The 23,727-nt window shown below is 33.1% G+C and overlaps 1 protein-coding gene across 2 annotated transcripts in view; it reads right to left on the bottom strand.

Annotated features, from left to right (window-relative positions):
- Positions 1-23,727, bottom strand: part of LOC106463274 (hepatocyte nuclear factor 6-like) — a 206,009-nt gene that overhangs the window by 58,445 nt on the left and 123,837 nt on the right. The window contains exon 2 of one of the 2 annotated variants that reach the window (XM_022390720.1): positions 15,157-15,240. The exons of the other annotated variant lie outside the window; for it this stretch is intronic. Coding sequence (XP_022246428.1) covers positions 15,157-15,240 — 84 coding nt within the window. The remainder of the gene's footprint in view (positions 1-15,156; positions 15,241-23,727) is intronic. 2 annotated transcript variants of the gene reach the window in all.

Below are 23,727 nucleotides of genomic sequence, written 5' to 3' on the forward strand. Positions count from 1 at the left end.
CTCGCCCTTTCAGCCGTGGTGGCGTTATAAAGTAACGGTCAATCCCACTATTCGTTGGTAAAAGAGTAGCTCAAGTGTTGGCGGTGGGTGGTGATGACTAGCTGCCTTTCCTCTAGTCTTTCACTGCTGAATTAAGGACGGCTCGCGCAGATAGCTCTCGTGTAGCTTTGCGCGAAAATCAAAACAAACAAACAAACAAACTCTCTGGTCAGCAGCTCTAGATTAGAGCTGGCTATTCCCGAACCTTGGGGTCTCTGACTTGAAATTTTATTCCTGTGCCGCATAAGACACCTTTCAGGTTGAAAAACCAAATATCGTACTTTTACGTGTTTTAGAAATGCACAAGTTTTAAACGAATTTCGTACGTTTAGAAGTCAATCTTCCGAATGCAAAAGTTTTGTTTAAGTTAATCGTTTAATTGTTTTCCGTCTCCATATATATATACGCACTATTACAGTTTTTTAAAGGTCAGGTTTCTAATATAAAAACTTGAGTGTATAGTGATTAATTGCGTTCAAACTTAACAGTCAAACAAGAAAACCAAGCTTTGTAAAATACCTTCTAGTTTAAGTCAAACGAAGTCTCCATTTAACGCTAAACTGCTAATTACTTGCACCTTCAGGTTTAAATTTCTAACTTCTGGTTTATTTAAGTTACCAACGAACGCCTTCAGTTAAAGTTAAACTGCTAATCACCACCTTCAGATTTATTTAAGTTGGCAACAGACGATTTCAATTAGTACTAAACTGCTGATTAGCACCTTAGGTTTATGTGATATTTATTTATTCCTCAGAGATGAGCAACGGTACTTAGTCTCTGGTTGTCAATTTCCATAATTTTTGCTATATTTGTACTCAGGAATGTCCCTTTTCTATGCTCTGATTATTAAAACGTATCACAATGGTGTAATCTGCATATCTGAAGGTCACCAGTTTGAATCCCTTCCTGCTCGTTTTCTAGAGATTATCTTGTAATCTGTTCACCATATAAAGTGTAGAAATAAAGTGACATCATATATCCTCGTCTCACATCCTTTGAGATTTTAAACCATTCCGTATTGCCATTTTTTTAATCACATTATTACTTCTTGACCTTTATACAGACTGGCAATCATCTTACTCTAATGAGATGAGAAAACCATTACCTGCACTATTTCCCACAGTAAGTTGTGTCTCAAGAGCCGAAAACCTTCACAGGTCTGATGTTTTATTAATAATCGTCTTCAGATTAAAATTTCTGGTTTGAAAATGTTAAGAATCTTCATAGACATGAAATTTACTGTTAACCATTACTTACAGGTCCACTAAAAAGCACTTTCTCGAACATTTAACATGAATATTGTGTTAAGTGTTATTTTAACAGTTTATGGCAAGTATTTAATGTGTTTTTCGTTTCAGGTGTTGCTTTTAGGGACTCACATTGGATATTTAACATGGACCACTGTGTTAAGAGTCGTTTTTCATAACGATTTATGAAGGGTATAACGTTAAGTGTTATGTTTCTTAGCGAATCTCGTCAGATATTTATCATGGACCAATGTGTTAAGAGTCGTTTTTCATAACGATTTATGAAGGGTATAACGTTAAGTGTTATGTTTCTTAGTAAATCTCGTCGGATATTTACCATGGACCAATGTGTTAAGATTCGTTTGTCATAACGGTTTATGTAGGGTATAACATTAAGTGTTAAGTTTCTTAGCGACTCACGTCAGATAAAACTTTAAGAGTTATCTTTTGGTCATTTCGGATATTTAGCAAGAACCAAAATCTTAAGTGCTACTCTTAACGATTCCCGTCGGGTTTTTAATGTACTCATTGTGTTAATTTTTTTGTTAGCATTCTTCCCGTTACATTTAACATAAATTCTGGATGATGTCATAAGTCATAGTAACAACTATTTTACACGATTAAGTAAGACATTTGAATAAAAGAAATCAAGAGGAACGTTTTATACTGAAGCGGAAAGTACGCCATGGAATAAGCATGGGCTAAATACATTGAAGCAGACGATTAGGGTTAAACCATATTTGAAACAGTGCAAAGACTGGAGTCACAATAACGACATTTTAAATAACATATTTTTTGTTTGTATGTTGATAAGCACAAAACTGCACAATGGGCTATCTGTTTTGTGCCCTCCGCTGGTATCGAAACCCAGTTTTTAGTGTTTTAAGCCTTCAGACTTACCGCTGAGGCACTGGAAGGGGACAAATGAGTGTTAGACAAACAAGCATATCGCAGCTAATATTGAAAAGGGCGATATTTTATGAAAATTACGTTTATTTGTTCTCAAGTATTTATGACAAAAAATATATATATATTAAGAAATATTGTCATTCGTTCACAGGTATTTCTATTTTTCAAATCTACTATATATTTTTCTGTCTTCGGTTGAAGTAACACTAAAAATACCCAGTTTAGGTTTAGAAATGTCTTAATGGATCAGCAGTAAATTCGAAAGTTTATAACGCTAGAATTTAGAATTCGAATCATGTGGTAAACGCAGCACAAATATCCTGTGTGCGGCTTCGCAGTAAAAGAAAAACTTTTACTTATTGGTTGAAATAAGCTTACAGAAGAGTTTTATTCCTTATTGTAATTTCTTAATTCCTGCTTATCTGTTAGAACCTGTTGATGGCCGCATTTACTGACCACTGAAATGGCTCACAGACTTAAACAAAGAGCAAAGGGTTTTTGTGCTACAATTGTGGAGGGACATATTAGAGGGCGCTACTGTGAACACTAGTTTTAAGAAATGAAAGTGTTTTGTACAAAAAAACAACAACTTAAAACTTGTTCATTCATCTTTCTTATATTTTGTACTAACATAAAATACCCACGCTCCATTGCGGGAGTCTAAGGTCCCCTAATGATTCACAAAGGCCTCAATGTACCAGTCAAGTGTCTCCATTATCTTAAGTACTTTTATATGTACCTCAATGCTTCAATTCTTTAACTGATTTGTCTGTTGCCACTTCCGGAACTAAATTCATTTAAAATCTCATTAAAAGCAAATAGTTTTAATTTAGCTTTTTCAGATTCGTTTTTTTTTCTTTCTGTGTTTTAATTTGAATTCTTTTCCAGTATTCTCTGATTCATACTTTTCTTCCCATTGTTTGTTGCGGTTTCCTAAACTTAGTTCAATTCATTTTTTTTATAATTCTCAGATTTGTATTTTTCTTCCCATGTTTGTGTTGAAAAAGAGTATTTGGCAGAAAACCTTCACATAATGTTCAGTAAGTGAGAATTAGAAAAAAATATGATACTTTTTTATAGACCTTCAGGAAGCAGAATTATGGGGTTAAGGGCTATAGTATGCATACAAAGTTTCGGGTCTGTGGCACAAGGTATATCTGCGGACTTACAACGTTAGAAACATGGTTTCGATACTCGTGGTGGGCAGAGCTCAGATAGCCCATTGTGTGGCTTTGTGTTTAACTTCAAACTTAACCTTAACCGCTAGGTTTTTTCCCCTTGAAGCTATGATGGTCATACAAACAGAGGCTCTTTTATTATTATTATTATAATACATTGAAACTAGTGAAACAAACCAATGGTTCATTAATTAGGTCATCTTACTTATGACCAGTATAAGCTCACTAACGTCTCCCATGTGACTAGCATTAAAATCAAGTTTACTTTCTATTGAGATAATATAAACACTTTTACCTACTAACACATGTATTAATTGCTAAGTTGCAGATAAGAAAGTACTATCGGAATTTACGGGTCCTCCATTTTCTCCACATACACGTCATTACGTTTCGGATCTGATGAGAAATACTTTTGAATACTTTTGTAACTCTATACAGCCATGTATATCGAAAAATTTATAAGTATTCATATTTAAGTATTGTTTTCTGAATATTTACTCCGGTATAAACAGATTGCTACTGCACGTATATGAATAAATACTTTGTGTGGATGGAGTGCTAATAAACTTGGAGATTTCAAGTTTCCGTGACACTAAGAAATTTTCTTAATTACCTAAACTAAATCTGTAAAGACATCGGGAAAGCTCTTAAAATAATATAATTCTTTTATTTTTGTTGTAAAATACAAGATGTACTGCGGTCTATGTAAACTAACTTAAGAATTTGCTTAACAATAACTGAGTCTGAACACGCAATTTGAGTGAGTTGGAACTTTGTTGAATAACGGACGTGCAAAAGAATTATTATTATTTTTTAAATTTACATAAAACCTATAGATTACGTGACTAATAATAGAAGTACCATAACTAAAATTGGCGTTTAAAGGCGATATCAATACGGAAGTTTATTTCCGTATTTTTTAACTACAATTTATATGAAATGTAAAAAAAAAAAGGTATTATTTCTATTATTTCTATGTGGGTTAAAATATATATATATATGATGAAATATAGTATACAAATGTTTCATTAGTTTCATAATATTACATCTGAAATGAACCTTGGAGTACACAGACGAGTAAAAAAAAAGTATTATTTCTATTATTTCTATGTGGGTTAAAATATATATATATATGATGAAATATAGTATATAAATGTTTCATTAGTTTCATAATATTACATCTGAAGTGAACCTTGAAGTACACAGACGACTCCCGGTGGGAAAAAAAATCGAAAACTTTTTTAATCCTTATCATTTAAGAACGGCTGAACCTAATAGCAATTTGCGAGTCACGGCTTTGAATTCCGTCACCAAATATACTTGCCCTTTCAGCCGTGAGAGACTTATTATGTTATGGCTAATCCTACTAAAGAGTAACCCAAGAGTTGGTGGTGAGTAGTTTTGATTAGCTGCCTTCCCTCTAGACTATCACTTCAAAATTGCGGATGGCTAGTGCAGTTAGCTCTCGACAAGCTTTGCGCAAAATTCACAAAATTATATTTATTTCCAAGTGCACGACAGATTGATCATGTGATAGATCTGGAGATTGCCTGAGGTCTGTTAAATGCAGATATATATAAATACATCGTGGTTACTCTGCAAGACAATAGGTATAAACAAGAATCTCTTCAACTTTCAAAAGGGCTCGATTTGAGGGTGCTCATTTAGCAAGAGCTGCATTATGAAATACCATTTCTATTCCAGGCTGTTCAAATACATTTGTCATCACACCTGTCAACAGTGACGATTGAAAATTAAGAACAAAATTAGAATCGCAACCATCAACCACTGATCATTGTCTGAAAGAAAGGACGACCGAACAGACTTGTAAAGTGCAACAAACATTAGATTGTATTCCAATTGACCAATTTCAACCATACCGTGTGAAATACATAGAAAATCTATCATTTGATACCTGAAAACCAATTCACAAACTGCTTATTTCTGATGGAAATGTGAATGTGCGGCTTCAGAGGTGTTTAGTGTACACACAGAGGACAACGATTGCCTGGAAATGTGTGATATGGTCTAATTAATGAGTAAAGTAAAATAACAGAGAAAATATATGAGGCAGTTGATTTGATTGTGTTGTACCGACAATTCCTGGAGGTGAAATAATGGTGTAGGTAATCTGCTTGTGGTAGAAGTCACATCCTTTGTGTCATTTACAGATGTACAGCCGAAACGTTCTTGCCGATCATGGTTTCCTCACAATTATGCATTTCTACCTTGATGGATAAGTACGCTTTTCATAACAAGGCAACAATCGACTGGGTTCGTATTGTATGATATTAATCTGGTTAGTAAATTTAACGGATATCAATTCAATTAAATATTTATGGGCTGAGCTTGGACGTCGCATTTGCTGCCTTAACACACAAACCAACAGGTAAAACAAACACTTTGACGAATGGGTAAATATCAAACAAGATATTTTTCGTTACCACCGGAAGGAGCGCGGGTTAGTTCTGTGGTACGGTTTTGGATACCAAATAATATTGCCCACACTTTCAGCTATGGGTGATTTATAAAAATTACAATACATTCCTTAGAGTGGATGGTGGGCGAAAGGGTGCTGTTGACTGGTTGCTTTCCTTCTTTGTAGTAGTACAAAGTAGGGACGGCGGCAGATAGCCTTAGTAGCTTTGCCATAAATACAAAAAAAAAACAAAAAAAACAGAACAATACAGTTACATTCGGAAGACTATACCATTCCAAAGGATTTCAGGTTATCATGGCGGCGAAAGATTGTCCAACCTGATATTCGTTAGGAGTTGGCGCTTTCTCATAACAAACTATTTGATTCACTCCACTCACTGTCATTTGACCATTTTGTGTTAAACACCGAGCTGGATGTTTTGTATTTTACCGGTATTAAAAAATTTCATATAAATTTCAAGAGTTTCCTGTGACACACATAACTTTAACAGAGGTTTTTAATCTTTGTCTTTTTTTATTTTTATTTCTTTTCACAGTGTAAAGTTGCACTGTGCTCACGGTAGGGATCGTCAACTATGATCAAAAATGGCGTGGTGTAACTGGGCTAATTGTTGAACGTGTTCACCATATTAACGAGACAATTAAGGTACATATTTTGTTTTCCTATTTACGACATACTTGGTATCCGAGCTGTTTTTACTGCGGCACGAGGGAATCGTCGTCTAGCAGCAAATCCAATGGTACAATAGTTTAAAGCTCTTTGGTTCCCAACAGTGGGAATAGCACAGATAGCTCAATGTGTAGCTTTGTGCTTAAAAACAAACAAACAATAATTTATAGCCCATCGGTGGCTTAGTGGTAAATGTGAGGGCTTATAACTTTAAAAATCAAGCTTCGATACCCGCAGTGGGCACAGCACAAAGAGTGCTTACCAACAAACAAACAAAAACAACGGTTTAAAGCTCCTCGGTTAATTAAAGGTAAATTTAAGGACTTATAACTAAAAATCAGGTTTCAATACTGCAGTGGGCATAGCACAGATATCCCATTGAGTAGCTTTGTGCTTTACTTCAAACAGACAAACAAGAGTTTAATAGAAATGTGACTTACTGCAAGTGATTGGATGGTTAATAAACAACAAAAAAGTACTTGCATGACACATGGTCGTTTTGAAAGGTAAAAACGAGGACCCAAGAATCTATTTTTTAATCTTCTATGTATTGAGTTCAAGATAATCACATATTTGTGTTCAGTTAATGACTGTAAATAAAAGACGATAATATACCTAGTAAGATGAATAGCGACATCTATATAATAAGTAACTGTATTCATGGGGATTTATTTGCATGTTTGAAATTATTGTAATTTTTAACGATATGACCACTGATGATTTAATTCTGCTTTTCCGACAAATTTATGCGAATATTTATTCCAGTGATGGTGTTTTCAAAGCTGCTTAACCCACAATGCTTATTTACATATGCACATAGAACCGTCATTATTTAGTGACGTAGCATTATAGATGATCAAACAGTTCAAACTGATCCATTTCATGAACATGTGACCTCAATCTCATTATTAGCATATAAAAAAAAAGAACGTTTCATTACATAAGCAATACTCCAATATAAAGTATGTAAAGTAGGAGGACAAAAAATAGTATAAAAATTAGAACTTAGTAGTTCTTTGTACTGGGCGTGTACATGTCAGTATATATATAGATATCCTTCATACACATATATAGATATTCAACTGACGTGATTGCATCAGTTTTAAATCAGCTTTAAAAAGTGGGAACTTCCTCATTTGAACAGGTGCAGAAGAGAGTAGCAAGACTTTCTCTACGAGAACGCGTCGTTTAAATGCACATATACAATAGGCTTTTTATCATAGGAAGTTCTATATAACTTATCTGCACAGACTTTTTTAACTAGTTTAATTGGCTATGATGCATGACCAGTATAAATGGGCTGTGCTATATAATTAGTTGATCGACATTAATTTTTTTTTTTTTGTCATAAGAAAAAAGTTTACAAGGATTGTGATGGCACAAAAAAAGTTATCAAACAAAGAAATGTATATACCTTCAGTCTATTTCATTGCTTACCTGTCTGATTATCAATCTATCTATTTATCTTCTCAAAATACTAGAAATATAAATAGTCGTTTTTTAATTCAGAATTTGCAGTATATTGTTTTATACTTGTTGTGCGTTTCTAATTTGCATAATTACTCAAATTGTCTATTTTCTATGAGATTTTGTAGATATATGTTTTTTGAAAAGAAAAGAATGTGTATAAATGATTTTAATAGTATCAACAGTGACTGAATATATATATATATACCCATTTCTTGTGCTTATTCTGCATGAAAGAAACTTTGTAGTTTATAAAGCTACTGTTTAATAAAAGCTCTAATTTGTAAATGTTTAAAATCTGTTTTAAATCCGATTAGGTTTTCCCCCCTTTTAGAATATAGTATTTATGGCATTAAAACTACGAAATTTTACAAACAATTTGTGTTATTTCTGTCGTTTTAGAACAAAGATCTCTTTGCTCTAATAACTTAAGTTTCTAAAAAAAAACATTTTTACATTTTCCTCTTTCACATATATCCTTTTCGTGGCGTAATGTTTTGTCTTGTAACAGCTGTGACGGAGATCATCTTTATAATGAATCATTTACGTTTTATTTTATAAGTGTAACATTTCTTACGTTCCTTTGAACTCCTAAAGCACTTGATTCACTGTTTTGCAAAATGTAACTTTTTCTATAGGAAAACAAGCAATCACCAGTTTAAATGTGAATTCAGCTAGGAAAGACACCGAGAAGAATGGCCTACTGACAGTATGATATTCAAGACTATCAGAAAGGAAGTAAGCCACCAACAAAACCGTTTGTTTTATACAAGTGTTATGATAGTATTCCCTTCTATACTAGGATTTTTGTAATTAGATTCATGACTGAACAAGACTTTTGACGCAAACTTCACTTTAATTAACATAGTAAAAATAACGACTTAAAACGCCAAAGAAGAACAAAAAAGTTTTGTTTTAAAAATTAAAGAATGCTAATTATGTATTGATTTATTAAAGCAAAATTAATGGTGCAGGTAAGGGACAACTAAACAGTGTTTAAATATCCTTGAAATGATTCACCGGAAAATATTTCTATAGACGGTTTGAATAAAGATGTGACCGTTTTTGTATGTTATTTGTAATGCTAATTCTACCAAGTGGATTCTTACTAAGGCGAGAATATCTTGACAACCAAGTAATAAGTAATAATAGTATTGACTTACAGCATTCTCTAGTAACAAGTAAGAACAATCCAGGCAAATAAAGATAAGCGAATAAGAGATGAGATAATTAAATTATGAATACCTACTTTTTAAAAAATGAAAAACTCTGAAACAGCAATGAATTTTAAAGAATTTCTTTCTTATTTTTCATGTTCTTCTTTCTTTTAAGATAATTTGATCTGTTAAAGATAAGAATATTGTCTAAACAACTTGATTTGAAATAAAGTAATAGCCACTTCGACTGAGCCTGTGATAACCTGTATAACTGTCTTCTTTACTGAAGAAAAGTAATGAATAATAGAGAAATTAGCTTGTTAGGAGGTACAAGACTTGCTTATCAGAAACTATGAAGAACGAAAAGCTTTTAGCTTCATATTGGTTGACGTTTGCTCAAGCTTCTGAGGAGAAGAAAGAAAATAATGGATATTTCACCAATTATTATCTGATATAAAGTATACACATATATATACACACATGTAAGTGAGAACACCACAGAGAGAATTAAATGACTACGTTCTCCTTCTCAACCTTATAGAGGCGGAAGCTAAATATTACAAACCTGCAAGTATGTTCAAAATATGAACGGATTTCTGAACAACTTGATAAACTAAGAAAATATATTTACAAAGTACATTGTTAGCGTCTACTTTGGCCCAGAAAACCATACAATACATTTAAAGTTGAAAAATGCTTTTTGCAGTACGTTTCGTTTATGATAAATCAGGATAATTTGAAAATTGAAAGAAACGACTAATAACAGAAAAGTACATCACGTGAAAACAGTATTTCTAAGAATGTAAGACCAACTGTGACTCAAAAGTTATCAGAACATTAAAAACCTTATAGGACTGAACTGTAACTTAACAGTTATTATAACATTAAAAACCTTATGGAACTGAACTATAACTTAACAGTTACCAAAACATTAAAAACCTTATAGGACTGAACTGTAACCTAACAGTTATCAGAAGATTAAAAACCTTATAGAACTGAACTGTAACTTAACAGTTATAAGAAGATTAAGAAATTTGTAACACTGAAATGTAACTTAACAGTTTTCAGAAGATTAAGAAATTTGTAACACTGAAATGTAACTTAACAGTTATCAGAAGATTAAGAATTTTGTAGCACTGAGCTGTGACCTGTAAGTTATCATACAATTAACAACCTTGTAGGGCTGAACTGTGACTTAAAAGTTATCAGAACATTAAATAAATTATAGGACTGAACTGTGGCTTACAAGTTAACAGAACATAAAGAACTCTGTAAGACTAAACTGTAGCTTATAAGTTATCAGAACATTAAAACTTTATAGGACTGAAGTGTGACTTACAATTAAAAAAAATCCTTATACGACTGAACTGTGAATTACAAGTTATCAGAACATTAAAACTTTATAGGACTGAAGTGTGATTTACAAATTAAAAAAACCTTATACGACTGAACTGTGACTCACAAGTTATCAGAACATTAAAACTTTACAGAATTAAACTGTGATTACAAGTTATCAGAACATTAAAACTTTACAGAATTAAACTGTGATTACAAGTTATCAGAACAACTATTTTTAAATATGAATGTCCTCCCAGTAGTAAGTCTGAAGGCTAATAACACTAAAAACTGGGTTTCGATACCCGTGATAGGCAGAGCATAGATAGCCCAAATATTGTGTATTTTCTGAGAGGACAAATAGTACTGAAATCGGGGGTTCGATTCTTCTCTGTGGACACAGCAGATAATTCAAAGTGACTTTACTCTGAAAAAACAACAACACACACACACACAGACAGATAATAAGGTTTACTTTTAATCATCGCTGACGAAAAAAAAATCCATATTAACCCTAATTTTATACCTTTGATCTTGTCGTCTATTTCTAAAGATGGTAACGAATTAGGAATTTCAAATTCGCCATCAAATATAAGAAGTAGCATCGATTTTTGAGATTAAAGGGGTTTACATCATCATGTATTTTCAGAGAGGACAAAAAATAAGTTTTTTGAATCGTCTCTGACGAAAAGAATTTATACTGAATTTCCGAGTTAAAAGGCTTCAACTTACCTTACCTTAGAATAGAATCGTCTCCTATTATAAACAATATGAGATCTAAACGAAACTGCTTTCGTTATAAAGCTTATAAACATTCATAAATTAATCGAATAAATTTAAGCTGCTTTCTAAACGAGTTTTCCAGATTCAAATCTATTGCCATCAGTTACAAAACTTGCTAAAGTTTATGTGTTTTAATTTTTTTTCACGTCTTAGTCTTTCGGAAGTTTTTAAAAAAATACCTATCAAAATCTTTCCTAACAAAGAAACACCTAACTAGTTGTAGGGTCAGAATCTTCATGCACGTGTAATAACACTTAACACGAAGCCTATGGCAGCTTTACCAGAGATGTAAAAACAGGAAGAGCGAGGTATTTCGAATCATAGCTCCCAATGAACGACTTATTTTATTAAGAGTTAACAGACGCGTTCCGTAACTCTAGGGTTATGTATAATGCATTTTTAAATTAATTCAATTAATTAATTAGCTTTAGCGATGCTCTAACTGAATTAGTTTAACCAAACCTTGAAGTTAGTCTGGAAGTTGTTTATTCATTTTTCTTATTTCTGGAGTTAATAAGTTTCTCTACGGGCAACCCCATTAGTGATGAAACAAAAGTGTCAAATAAGAGTTATCTCTGACATCATAAATATCTTATGGTAGAAGATGTAGTTAGTATTACTTATACTTGAGCTCTCTTTCGCTCGGGCTGATGGTTAGGGCAATCGACTCGCAAGTTGCGGGTCGCTAGTTCGAATCCCGTCACCGAACATGTTCGCCCCTTCAGTGGTGGAGACATTATAATGTGACGAACAATCCTATTTTTCGTTGATAAAAAAATAATCCAAAGGTTGGTGGTGAGTGGTGTTGACTAAGCTGCCTTACCTCTAGTCTATCTCTGCTAAATTAGGAACGGCTAACACAGATAGGCTTGGAGTAGCTTTGCAAGAAATTCCAACAACAAACAATTTTTCTCGTTTTAAAATAATAATTCAGGATGTAAGTTCATATAAAATGTTCATTTCACAGTAAAAAAGGTTATACAACAAGTTCGCGCTTTATATTTTTGTAATATTAACTGCTAACCTTTACAATTAATACTGCATACTTATCTTTAAAATCAGTCGAACGTCCTAACCATCAAGCCATGCCACGCCCGAAATAAATGGACTGTTCTACAAATATTCGTGGGGGGACTTTAACAAAGTGGACAGTCGGAGTAGGAAAACTCACTTGAACTTCCAACCATTCTGGAGAGACATCATGTATTATCAAAACTGGTTAACTTACTACTTTTGACAAGTCTTCCTAGACTTTGAAAAAGTTAGCATGACTATAGACCATTATATATATTTTATTGTTGTGCTACATATTGCTAGTATGATTACAAACCAGCTCATAATAACTTAAAATTAATTATCAAATAATAACTCGGAAATAGAATAGCAAAAAAAATCTGTCGTTGATAAGTCGAGAAACAAAATGCATATATTTATTAAAAAGAAAACCTGTTTACGAAAGGTTAGGAAACGTAACAAATACGTTATGCTTAAGAAACACTGTGATCTGAATATTTTCTTGAGAGAAGAAAGAAAGTCCTCCCCTCCATTTTGTGATTGTAGGACCTCCATACGAATCGGGTGCATAACATCTTATTACCAACGAAGTGCCTTTTTTGCATCAATGATTTTAATAATGTTAACGATTTTCATGTTAACATGTGGTCTCAATTGCAGAACTAGAAGAGCATTATTGGATTTTAAATAAATACATATTTTAATTTCAAATGTAAATTACTTTCCAGATTATTAACAATTCTTTAAATCCAAGAACAAAAATAAAAACACACGAAACTTTTCAGTTTCACTTTACAAGTATCTAATTTTTAGTCACACTTTACATATTTGTACCTTCATTTTTATTTTCCCTTTGCCCATTTTGTATTTTTCAGTTTCCTTTTACACATTTTGTATAGCCATGGTCTGGTGGTTAAGGTACTCGACTCGTAACCTGTGGGTCGCGGGATCGAACCTTGTCATCGAATATGCTCATCCTTCCATTTGCGTTATACGAGTGCCCAAACCCCGCTATTCGATTAGAGTATCTAGCTTTCTTCTAGTTTATCACTTAAAAGTTAGGGACGGCGAAATACAACAATACAAACATTTTATATTTACCGTCTCTTTTCATATAATTCTAGCCTGCAGTCTCCCTCTATACATTTTTAATGCCAAATTTGGATGTTTTATAGATTTAGTGTGAATTAAGATTGAATAGGTTAACTAAATCCCTCACTTTATCCTTCAGTACATTTCACTTAACCAGTTATTCATCCATCTAAAATGTAAAGATATGCAGGATAAAATAAAACTTACTATACAGCTGGTACTATACGCTCGGTACACTTGGTATAATTAGTATTATACGGTTGGTTCTAAAAAAAATATTGCGAACAATTAAAACCAAATTAATTATTGTTTGTTTCAGAGAAATAGCAATAAATTAAAGTATGTTCTCAATAAAAAAAACTGTATAGCGACTTTTAATCCATATTGTATTAGCAGACCAGATAAATACTTCATAGGAAAAAGTAGCGGTGATTCTATATAATATGTTGTTTAGAAACCACGTTGACTTGTTGGTAGTTTCCATGATGGTATGAGCTTCATTTGGCTACTAATGTCGTATTTCTAGCGCCATGATTTTTGATGACTCTTGTGTCTTTTTCTTACAAATTTATTTCTTTTTCACGAATCAGACGTGGCGACCCTCTGGCTGTTTGTTTTCGAATGGACAACCCAACAAATTTACAGACACAACTTTTTAAAAAAATGTAACAGAGAGTTATCACTGAGTAAAAGTAAAAATATTTAAAATAATCGTAATACTAATCCCAAGTTTTAGACTTGTCATATTGTAATTATAGTGTATATTCATATAAGAGTTGATCTATCACACCAGAATAAGTTTCTTGTTTTAAATAGAGCAATATATATATATATTTGTGTGTGTGTATATGCATAAAAATCACATCTATGAAGTTGTTATTTTTTATAACTTTGAAGACAGTCCCTTATTTGTGGCCAATGATAAATAGCCATAAAACGGTTATAACAAACCGCTGTGGCTCACTAGTTTTTAAAAACAGGCTGTTTAGTCCACAGGAAAAAATCTATTTCAGGGATTATTCAACGCTAGCTGTTCTTACTGTGCTATTTCCGCTTCGCTATTGGGATTGATAGCTTCTTTCAAGACTCTAATGAGGCAAAATTAATTAAAATTGAACTGTGTGCACCTGTTCACTGGCGCTAGCGGGTAAAAACATTATGCCTTGCCTCCACGCGGCACCTTTTTTCATTCTTCTTGGAGCGTGCATGCCGCATGCTTTTACATTAAATTCACGTGCAGTATGAATTCTAATGAAAATTGCCCTCTAGGGCTAAACCAGTCGTGGTTGTCAGACTCAAGTCATTTGTATACCATTCGTACGGTTTTATTCTTTTATTTTGATTCGAAGTTAAAGACTTAAGTAAAGATAGGCGAATGTTAAAAGGACGTTGCTTTACTTATAAGCTCCACGATTAATGACTTATAATTTAGTTTCTCCTCCTTCATTCCTCTTCCAACATATAAATCAAGATTAAACAAACTTAGCAGTCATCCTTTGAATACAAACTGCGTTTTTAAACCAAAATTTGAATATTTGGAGTGGAATTTCAGGACATGACACTTTAGAGCTAGTCTGTTACTAAAGCAACCAACGTTCAGAACTAACTATTTATCTGCTGTTTTGTTTAATTAGCTGTATAGGTATGCAGGAGATCTAGCTGGTGAGTCATTAAGCAAAAGTTAGGTTGTTTTTTTTCTTCATACATTAAGGAACTGAAATGAACACTTGAAAAGAAAAGAGCGATTTTTTTTAGATGAGAAAATAGGAACAAAACAATCAATTATGGAAGGGAGAGTAAATGACAACAGAAGTGACATTTTCTACCTGAGTCGACTAGCTCCCCGTAACACGACTTGACAAGTGTGCCCCTGGGTGGTCTGTATCCTGAGTCCTCGTATGGGTTCAAATCTAAGATGGTAGGAGAACCCATTATTAGAACCCATTATTACAAAGGGTAACGGTTTGATTGTAACAGAAAATTTGTTAATCTCAAAACATCAGCAGTCGAAATAGCATTTTAATACAAGGAACTGAAAGATATAGAGTTTGTGTGGTATTTATATAGATCAATATCACTCTTACTTTACCACAGTTAAGCAAATGAGGTTTTGTTTTTGTTTTAAATGCTGCCATTTTTCTATCTATAATATAAATGTGTCCCATAATTCAGCCTGTGAATATGATGTTATGTTATGGCAAAAAAAAATCTGCCTGTGATGTATAAACAGTAAACTTCGCTATTTTATTTATTTACTTTGTGTGTAGCTGTCATGTTACATGATGGCTTCCCATAGTTGATAGCAAGTATTTTTTTTTAGAATTTATCCAAGCTAGATTATGCTAGAGTGGGTTAAAATGATGTAATTTATTAGAATAAGATATCACGATCTATGTACTTATATGTTATTCCAATGGGTTAAACGGTCTTTTAAGTTAAGGCTGAGTTGAATAAACCGTACATGATCTAAGTTATGTGTGAGTAAGTTGATGTTAATCCCACTCAACAAATTCAGGACAGGTCAGTACAATTTAGGGGGTTGTAAAATTTGTTTTCTCCTGTTTGTGTGATTTAGGATGGAGTAATTTCGTCTAGGTAATCTTAGGATAGGTTAGTTTTGTTTGTTTGAAGTTAAACACAAAACTACACAATAGACTATCTGTGCTATGCCCACCACAGGTATCGAAACCCGGTTTCTAGCGTTGTAACTCCGTAGACATATCGCTGTGCCATTGGGGGGCTTTATGGTAAGTCATTTTTATGCAGGTGACATTAAAATGGAATAATCCGATTTAGTCAGTGTAGTAAAAGCGCTTGAAATATTCTGAAGAAGCAAAAGCTGAGACGGAGCGGAATTCGAACCTACAATCCTGTGTCCATCAAATGTTTTAATCAGTTAAGATATACCGCCCCAGGAATACCATTATTTATAGTTTTTACTCCGATAACTATAACGATGGAATTTTCTAACTTCACAGAACAATGTTACACTCAAAAGAGCTACAAGTCCGGTCTAAGTTTCTAGTTCTGAAAGTTTTTAACTTTACAGATCAGTGTGACACTGAAAATAACTACATCCGGTCTAAGTTTTTAGTTCTGAAAGTTTTTAACTTTACAGATCAGTGTGACACTGAAAATAACTACATTCGGTCTAAGTTTTCACTTCTTCTGAAAGTTTCTAACTTCACAGATCAATATGACACTTTCAAATTTCCGTATAAAGTTTTTTATGGATGTGACACTGCTTGCTTAAAGGATAAAATAAGAACTGATACATACAATTACTTATTGTGTTTTTGTTACTATTACTGTCTTTACTGCGTGTTACAGTCAGTTACGTTTTTTCTTAACTGCTTAGGGCCTTAAAATAAGATAAACTGCTAAACAAGCTGAGTCATGACATTATATATTGTTTGTAAATAAATGATTAACCACGGACACATTGAACATTGTAAACTAAATATATTTATGTGAAAATCATAACCAGATCAAACAAAATGCGAAGTTTTAACACAGTCTATATTTGTCCCTTTTAAGAGTTGTAATGTTTTTCTTTCAAAAGTATATTTAATAATAACCCAGTGATGATATGAACAAAACATAATATTTCTTTGCCTCTGAACACATTTTCTCACATACTGCTTTACAAACAACACATAAATCGTTATAATGTTTATTAACAGAGATTAGTTAAAAGGTTAAATTCTAAGTAAATGATAAAAAAACAAGTATTTTTAACACACGCACAATAAAAGAGAGTTTTGGGATATGTAAGGGAACAATATAAGCCTAACAATAACATTCAGAACAAGAATGCAAATTGTGCAAGTAGGAGGAAAAACTAAACTAAACACAATGCTTTTTCAAAAAGAAATTGATTCCACAAAGACTGTAAATGTATATAACTAACTATTACACTCCTTTACACAAAAGTTGTCTGACAGACATAATATTTCATCACATAAAAAATTATTTCGATAGTTGTTTAGTTAATATATGTACAAGTAAGCAAAATGTCTTTTTGGAAAAATAACTCTGTTTTCTAGTAGTTGTAGTCTAATAACTGAAACGAAAATAAAAACGTTTTCGTTTTCATCATATATATATACCTACTTTCTAGCGCAAGTCAAGCAACAGATGTATTGTTTTTTTTTGTTTTTTTTAGTAGCTGCAAGAAGAACGCAACGTTAAGTTTCGTGTTGATAGCTGTATGCGAGTATACAACACCAAAATTCATGTTGGTAGCTCTATGTACATACGCAACGTCAAGTCTCACGTTCATGTTAAGCACTCTGTGGGGATATTCTGCCCCAAATATAGTTAGAGCATGCATTCTGTAACAATAAGTATTCCGTTGAGGAAAAGGAAATTTACACTGTCTAATTAAAGGGTTTTTATCATGCTATTTCATACTTTTTATTATGATTTAGTGTACTATCACACTTCACACTTTGTAGTAGATTCCTATGTAGTCCTTGCTTGGAAGGATAGAATTTTCAATTTTATTTCTTTCATTAAGTTATTAAATAAAAATTGAATTTATGTACGATAATATGAAAATCATGGTGTCTGTAAAATGTGCAGTGGTTTTTATTCGACTGATATAAATAGCGTTTCATCCAAGATCATGCAACTCAGCCGGTCTGATGAGCTCTGGGGCAAAAACCCTCGTCAACAACTGATCAGACAATAAAGCATAATTGTCTCCTATTGGGCCAGTAAATACCACTGACTTCAATTATTATCGTTTTTTTTGTTGTTTTTTTGTGTGGGGCTAGATATCACACCCATAACAGGGTTAAATGTTGATATCACACTTATAACAGGGTTAAATGTATTTCACGTTTTTCTTTCGTTCAAGAGCCTGGTTAACTAGTGATTAACGCGCCGATGTCTGGATCAGAAAGACCATGATTTCCGTCTCGTTGTCGCAAAATTACGCTCCACTCTTTGTTCCCGTGGCGGTCAAGTCACACTATTTATTTAGAGTAACTCAAGAGTTGTCAGTGGGTGTTGGTTGCTAGCTACCTCCTCTCTAATCTATCAGTTCAAAATTAAAGGACGGCTAGCGCAGATAGCGCGAACACTCGAAACAAACAAACAGTCATCTAGGCCTATACTAAAGTATCTTATAAATGTATAATAAAAACAACCAACACACGAACATTGCATGGTGTTGTCGTCTCCATGCTCACAACTCACGTATAAACACGCATCTAACGGGCTGCCTTGATGTCTGTCGTGTAATAGCTCATAGAAAATTAATGTCTACCAAAGAAGAACCTGGTGATTATCTTCATGTTACCTAGTTCGTGATAAATATTTAAAAACTACCGACAAGTATAAGTCCGGCGACCCTGTGAGAACTTCCATTCTGTGGGAAATTAGTGGTCAAAGCCCATAAATTCCACGTGAGCAATGAGGAGTTTTAAATGTAGAACCAAGAGTAGGCGAGATGTGGCTAAACAACTAAATTGATCTTTATACTGTATATCGATATGTTTATAGACATACAGAGACATTGAAGGAAACGTCGCACGAAATTTTGGTATCCCAGAGTCTACAGTAGCTACTGGTTCAGTTTTGTTGTTTCTAACAATTACTAACAAATGTTCGTAATACATGTCAGAAATACAGTCATCTAGCACGAGATCCTCACCACCTGTTACGTATGAACAGGAACATGCATGCATCAAATAAGTATAATCTGTTGTTTGGAAGTTATTTTTCTTTGTCACGAGTTTTCCAAAGTGCTATAATGACATGAAACACACGTACTCAACCACCCATCTATACAGTCAAGGAGGGTGCATAAGAAATTGAGGCCAAAAAGCTTTAGCTTTAGAGATCTGAAACCAAATGAAGTCATTTTATGTCGCTTGTTTTAAAATGAGATCAAACAGAATCAATAAACCTTTAGTTTTGGGAAATATAGAACACGAAAAAGGACAACTAAGAGCGATTTCTAAAGTTTATTCAACATGTGGGATTATTCAGGAGTGCATGTTATCTCTTGGAAGGCAGGTTTAAGTTAATAGACACGTATTAGCACGACTTGTTGGTAACGAATCCGTGAAGAATAGGAAACTGTTTTAGAAATATTTTTAGTTTTTCACTGTAGTTACTACATTGACTCGTACAGCCCAGTTAAATAAGGGAAAATCACTAGGTAATGTGTAGGTGATATTTGTTTCTTTGTTTATAGTTAAACACAAAGCTATACAATGGGCTATCTATGCTGTACCCACCACCAGTATCAAAACCAGGTTTTTAATGCTATCAGTCTTCAGACTTAACCGCTGTTTGGGTCTGGAGTTGTTATTGGAACACAATTTAAGCTTCATTGTATTATATAGTTCAACACCAGGTGTTTTTTGTTTTTTTCCGAAGTCATAATAAACACTTTGGTTTTTGAATTAGAAACATCTACAGTTCACAAACTTAAGGAATTTGTATTAACTGATTTTGGAGACATTTTTTTAAACTAGAAACATAAAAATGTTTGATTGTTTTAAATTACAAAATAAACTGACATACGTTTTTGAAATGAAGAAACTGCCCGAATAAACAGTATTTCATAGTAAATTTAATGAACATATTTGAAAGCTAAAGAAGTTCTATAATTTATGCCGATTTATAAAAGTCTGCCGGATAGGAAGGGTAAAACACCACTGGAGAATATGGAGTGTTTACTGCTCAGAAAAAACGGGAATCGTTGATGATTTTTTAATATTAACCCCCAGTAAAAATAGATTCATTAAACGCGTGCTTCACTAGCGGAAAGCGGACAGAGAACGCCATCAATATATTGATAAGCAACTTTTTATTGTTTTAAAGTTATATATTTTTTCTCCATTTTTAATGGCTGTTTTATTATCCGCATACACATTTGTTTCCTGAATAAAAAACTGGCAACGTAGGTAAAAAATCAATTAAAACAACTACGACATACAAAATATATATACATGGATAGGGAAGGAATAGAAGAAAAAAAAAGTCACCAAAGCCTTGTTTTAGTTACTATAATACGAGGCTAAATCGAGAAAGGCGGAGATGTACGTTGAACGAAGTGCACGCAATTAAAATAGTGTATAACGAAGTATAGGGATCATAAACTAGTCTTATTGGCAGAATTATGATTTTGAAATAAACATTTCGCGCGAATAATGAGCAAAATATTACTATATATATAATCATCATCTACTTACTTCAAAAACCGATGTTACACAGGTTTCTAATTACAAATATCCGGCTATAATTTCCCAAAACTATCAAACACTTTCGACCTACTTGTATTAATAGCAATGCTTGTTGTCCTCGATGCAAAAAGAAAGAGAGAGAGAGAGAGGGAAAGAAAAAAAAAGACGCACATTGATACAAACAAACAAAAGATGCACTTATTCAAGAAATTCTTGTTTTGTCATAAATGTTATTCACGAGTTTCATATCTTTAGAAAGGTGCTTATTTTATTTTTAAAAAAGTTGTGAAATATTACAGTTTATAAACCTGGCAGCTGATTTCTATCGAAAATGGCTACCGGTGGAATAGCAGTAAGTCTATGGACTTATAAAGCTAAAATCTGGGGTTCGATTCCTCGCGGTAGATAGTCCAATATGGATTTGCTCTAAAATATACAAACTATCTAAAACAAACGTACAGAAATATTAAATAATGCCGTAAGAGTTTTGTGTTATGCTGAATACCGTAAGAGTTAAGTGTTATACTGATTACCGTAAGAGTTTTGTGTTATGCTGATTATTCACCTTTTGTATTATCACACTCATCTGATAACACAGGTCTATCTTAAATATATGTAACAGTTTTAAGGCTTGTTTGTTTGTTGTTAAGCGCTAAATTACACGACCGTCTGCACTCTGCCCATCGCGGGTGTCAGAATTTAATTTCTCCAAATAAAACTACAGAGTCTTAACGACCATTTTTATTTTAAGAGTTTTATACCAATAAGAATGTGGAGTTTGTATTCGTTTCCATCAAAAAGAAACAAATGGCTTTAGCTGGAAATATCAAAGGACACTGTTTATGGAAATATTTCGAATATCTTATTTTATTTATTTGCAAGACATCGTCGAGTTCATTTGTTCTACCTACTACAACCGTCGGTTTAGTTTGGTCGTTTATGATCGTAATAAAAGATCACCAGCTTTAAAATGCACTGTTAACGAACATTGTAAAATAAGTATACTAAATTATAAAATACTTTAACGTATTTTTCATTTATTATTATGTAATTTGCTTAATTTTTCTCACATATACTAAAAATTAAACTGATGTTATTTAGGAGTGTCATAAATTATTATACGTTGTCAAATAAATTGCTTTGTCCAATATAAAAAACAATGAAACACAAAAATAAAAAAGCAGCAAAAGATAATGCCAATTTGTTTATGGCGTTAGCTTATATTTATTGCTGTATATTGTAATAAAATGTAATTTTAAAGACGTTTTTAGGGTTGTAAACTTTAGTCTATATGTTGTTATTAAAATCATTTGGTCAAGCAATTAAAGCGTTCATCTGGTACATTGTAAGCAAATTAAGCAACGCAAATACTAGTTCTCAAGTTATTTACGTCCACGTTAAGCATTATTTTTGGTTTTGGTTTTTAGCATTTAATAGTACGTTTTTGATGCTCTCATTTATATACAAAGCTATATAATGTTGAAATGGTTATGAGTGTATACAAGTAACGGATGAAGCCATACTTTCCTGAGATTGGTATTGTATTCATATAGCGTTCTATTTAATATTCCTCTAGTTATGTGTTTATACATCCGCTCACTCAGTAACTTTTAGCTTCTGTATTCATTCATTCAACAGCTCTCAATCTCCGTATCATTCACTTAGTAGCTCTCAGTTTCTGTATTCATGCACTCAACAGTTCTCATTCTCTGTCTCTTTCATTCAATAGCCCTCAGTTTCTGTATTCATGCACTCAACAGTTCTCATTCTCTGTATTTTCCATTCAATAGCCCTCAGTTTCTGTATTCATTCACTCAATAGCTCTCAGTCTTTGTATCTTTCACTCAATAGCCATCAGTTTCTGTATTCGTTCACTCTGTATCCCCCAGTTTCTGTATTAATTCACTCAATAGCCACAGTTTCTGTATTCATTCCCTAAACAGCTCTCAGTCTTTGTATCTTTCACTCAATAGTCCTCATTTCTGTATTCGTTCACTCAATAGCCCCGGTTTCTGTATTCACTCACTCAACAGATCCCACTATATTTATTCATTCAGCAGCTGTCTTTCTCTTGTATAATTATGTATATTTATCCATTCAAACAATACTAATCTATTAACTGATTCTTTCATAATTTGCTTATTTGGCATTCAAAATAATTTCTATCTATTCAGTAATCCTTTTTCATGTTAAATATTCCTTTCTATTGTATTAGAGTCTTTATTTGGAGGCAACAGTAAGCAATAAGACATATTATGCAGCAAACGGAATCACAATTTTTGGAGCGAATTTGACGTAAAGAAAACATATATGAACAAAATTAAGGATACATTTTTGTGGCAAGAAATATATATGTTACCATTACAATCTCCCTCCAGCTTCGCGACTCTAACACACAAAGTTTTAGTTTAATAACTTATGGTTCTTTGATATCTCCAAATGTGTTTCATTATAAGCTTAATAGAGGGCGTGATTAATTTTCTTAAAAGCTGTAAATGGAGACTCGAATAGAAATGCGAAAATATAAAAACGGCTGTGGGTTTTTTTGGCTACGTGAGACCGTACTGGAAGCCGTGAATTTCATGTTTTTATATCTACTTAAAGTGTTCGAATTTGAAGAAAGGAGACAACAAATGTAGGTAGATGCATGTTTAAACATTTTGAGTCTGTTGCTTTAATAAATGAATCAAGAAAATTATATATGATAGTAAACCGCATTTATGACTGCTTTGTGCAGACATAAATCAATCTATTAGAACTGGAACCACGCTTACATGTAGCGTGTAATTTTCTTTAACGCGCTATTAATTCTGACTTCTCCTCATCTATTCTACGTATGTTAACTCTGAAAACAGTATGTTTTGTTAAGAAAATATTAGAGCCACGCAGCACCTGTTTTTACAACTTTAGTTTCTCAGACACCTGCCTTATTCAGTAATTTTTCCTGTCTTACCTGTATTATACACGCCCTCCCCCAGGTCTTTCAACAGAGTTGGTATTGTACAGAAAGCCGTCATCGTATAATGGTGTATTTGCATGTCGACCAAACAAAGCAACAATTCAAAAGAATTAATATATGTATCTCTGTGCACACATATCTGTACTAAAACATGCACAAGAAATGCAGATTCGTGTGTGTAGTTGTGCTCCCACACTTTCGCTATTATTTTCGTGCAATTTTTTCCCCATTGCACGGTA

The sequence above is a fragment of the Limulus polyphemus genome, unplaced genomic scaffold (genome assembly GCF_000517525.1).
Source record: "Limulus polyphemus unplaced genomic scaffold, Limulus_polyphemus-2.1.2 Scaffold1364, whole genome shotgun sequence".
Classification (NCBI taxonomy): domain Eukaryota; kingdom Metazoa; phylum Arthropoda; class Merostomata; order Xiphosura; family Limulidae; genus Limulus; species Limulus polyphemus.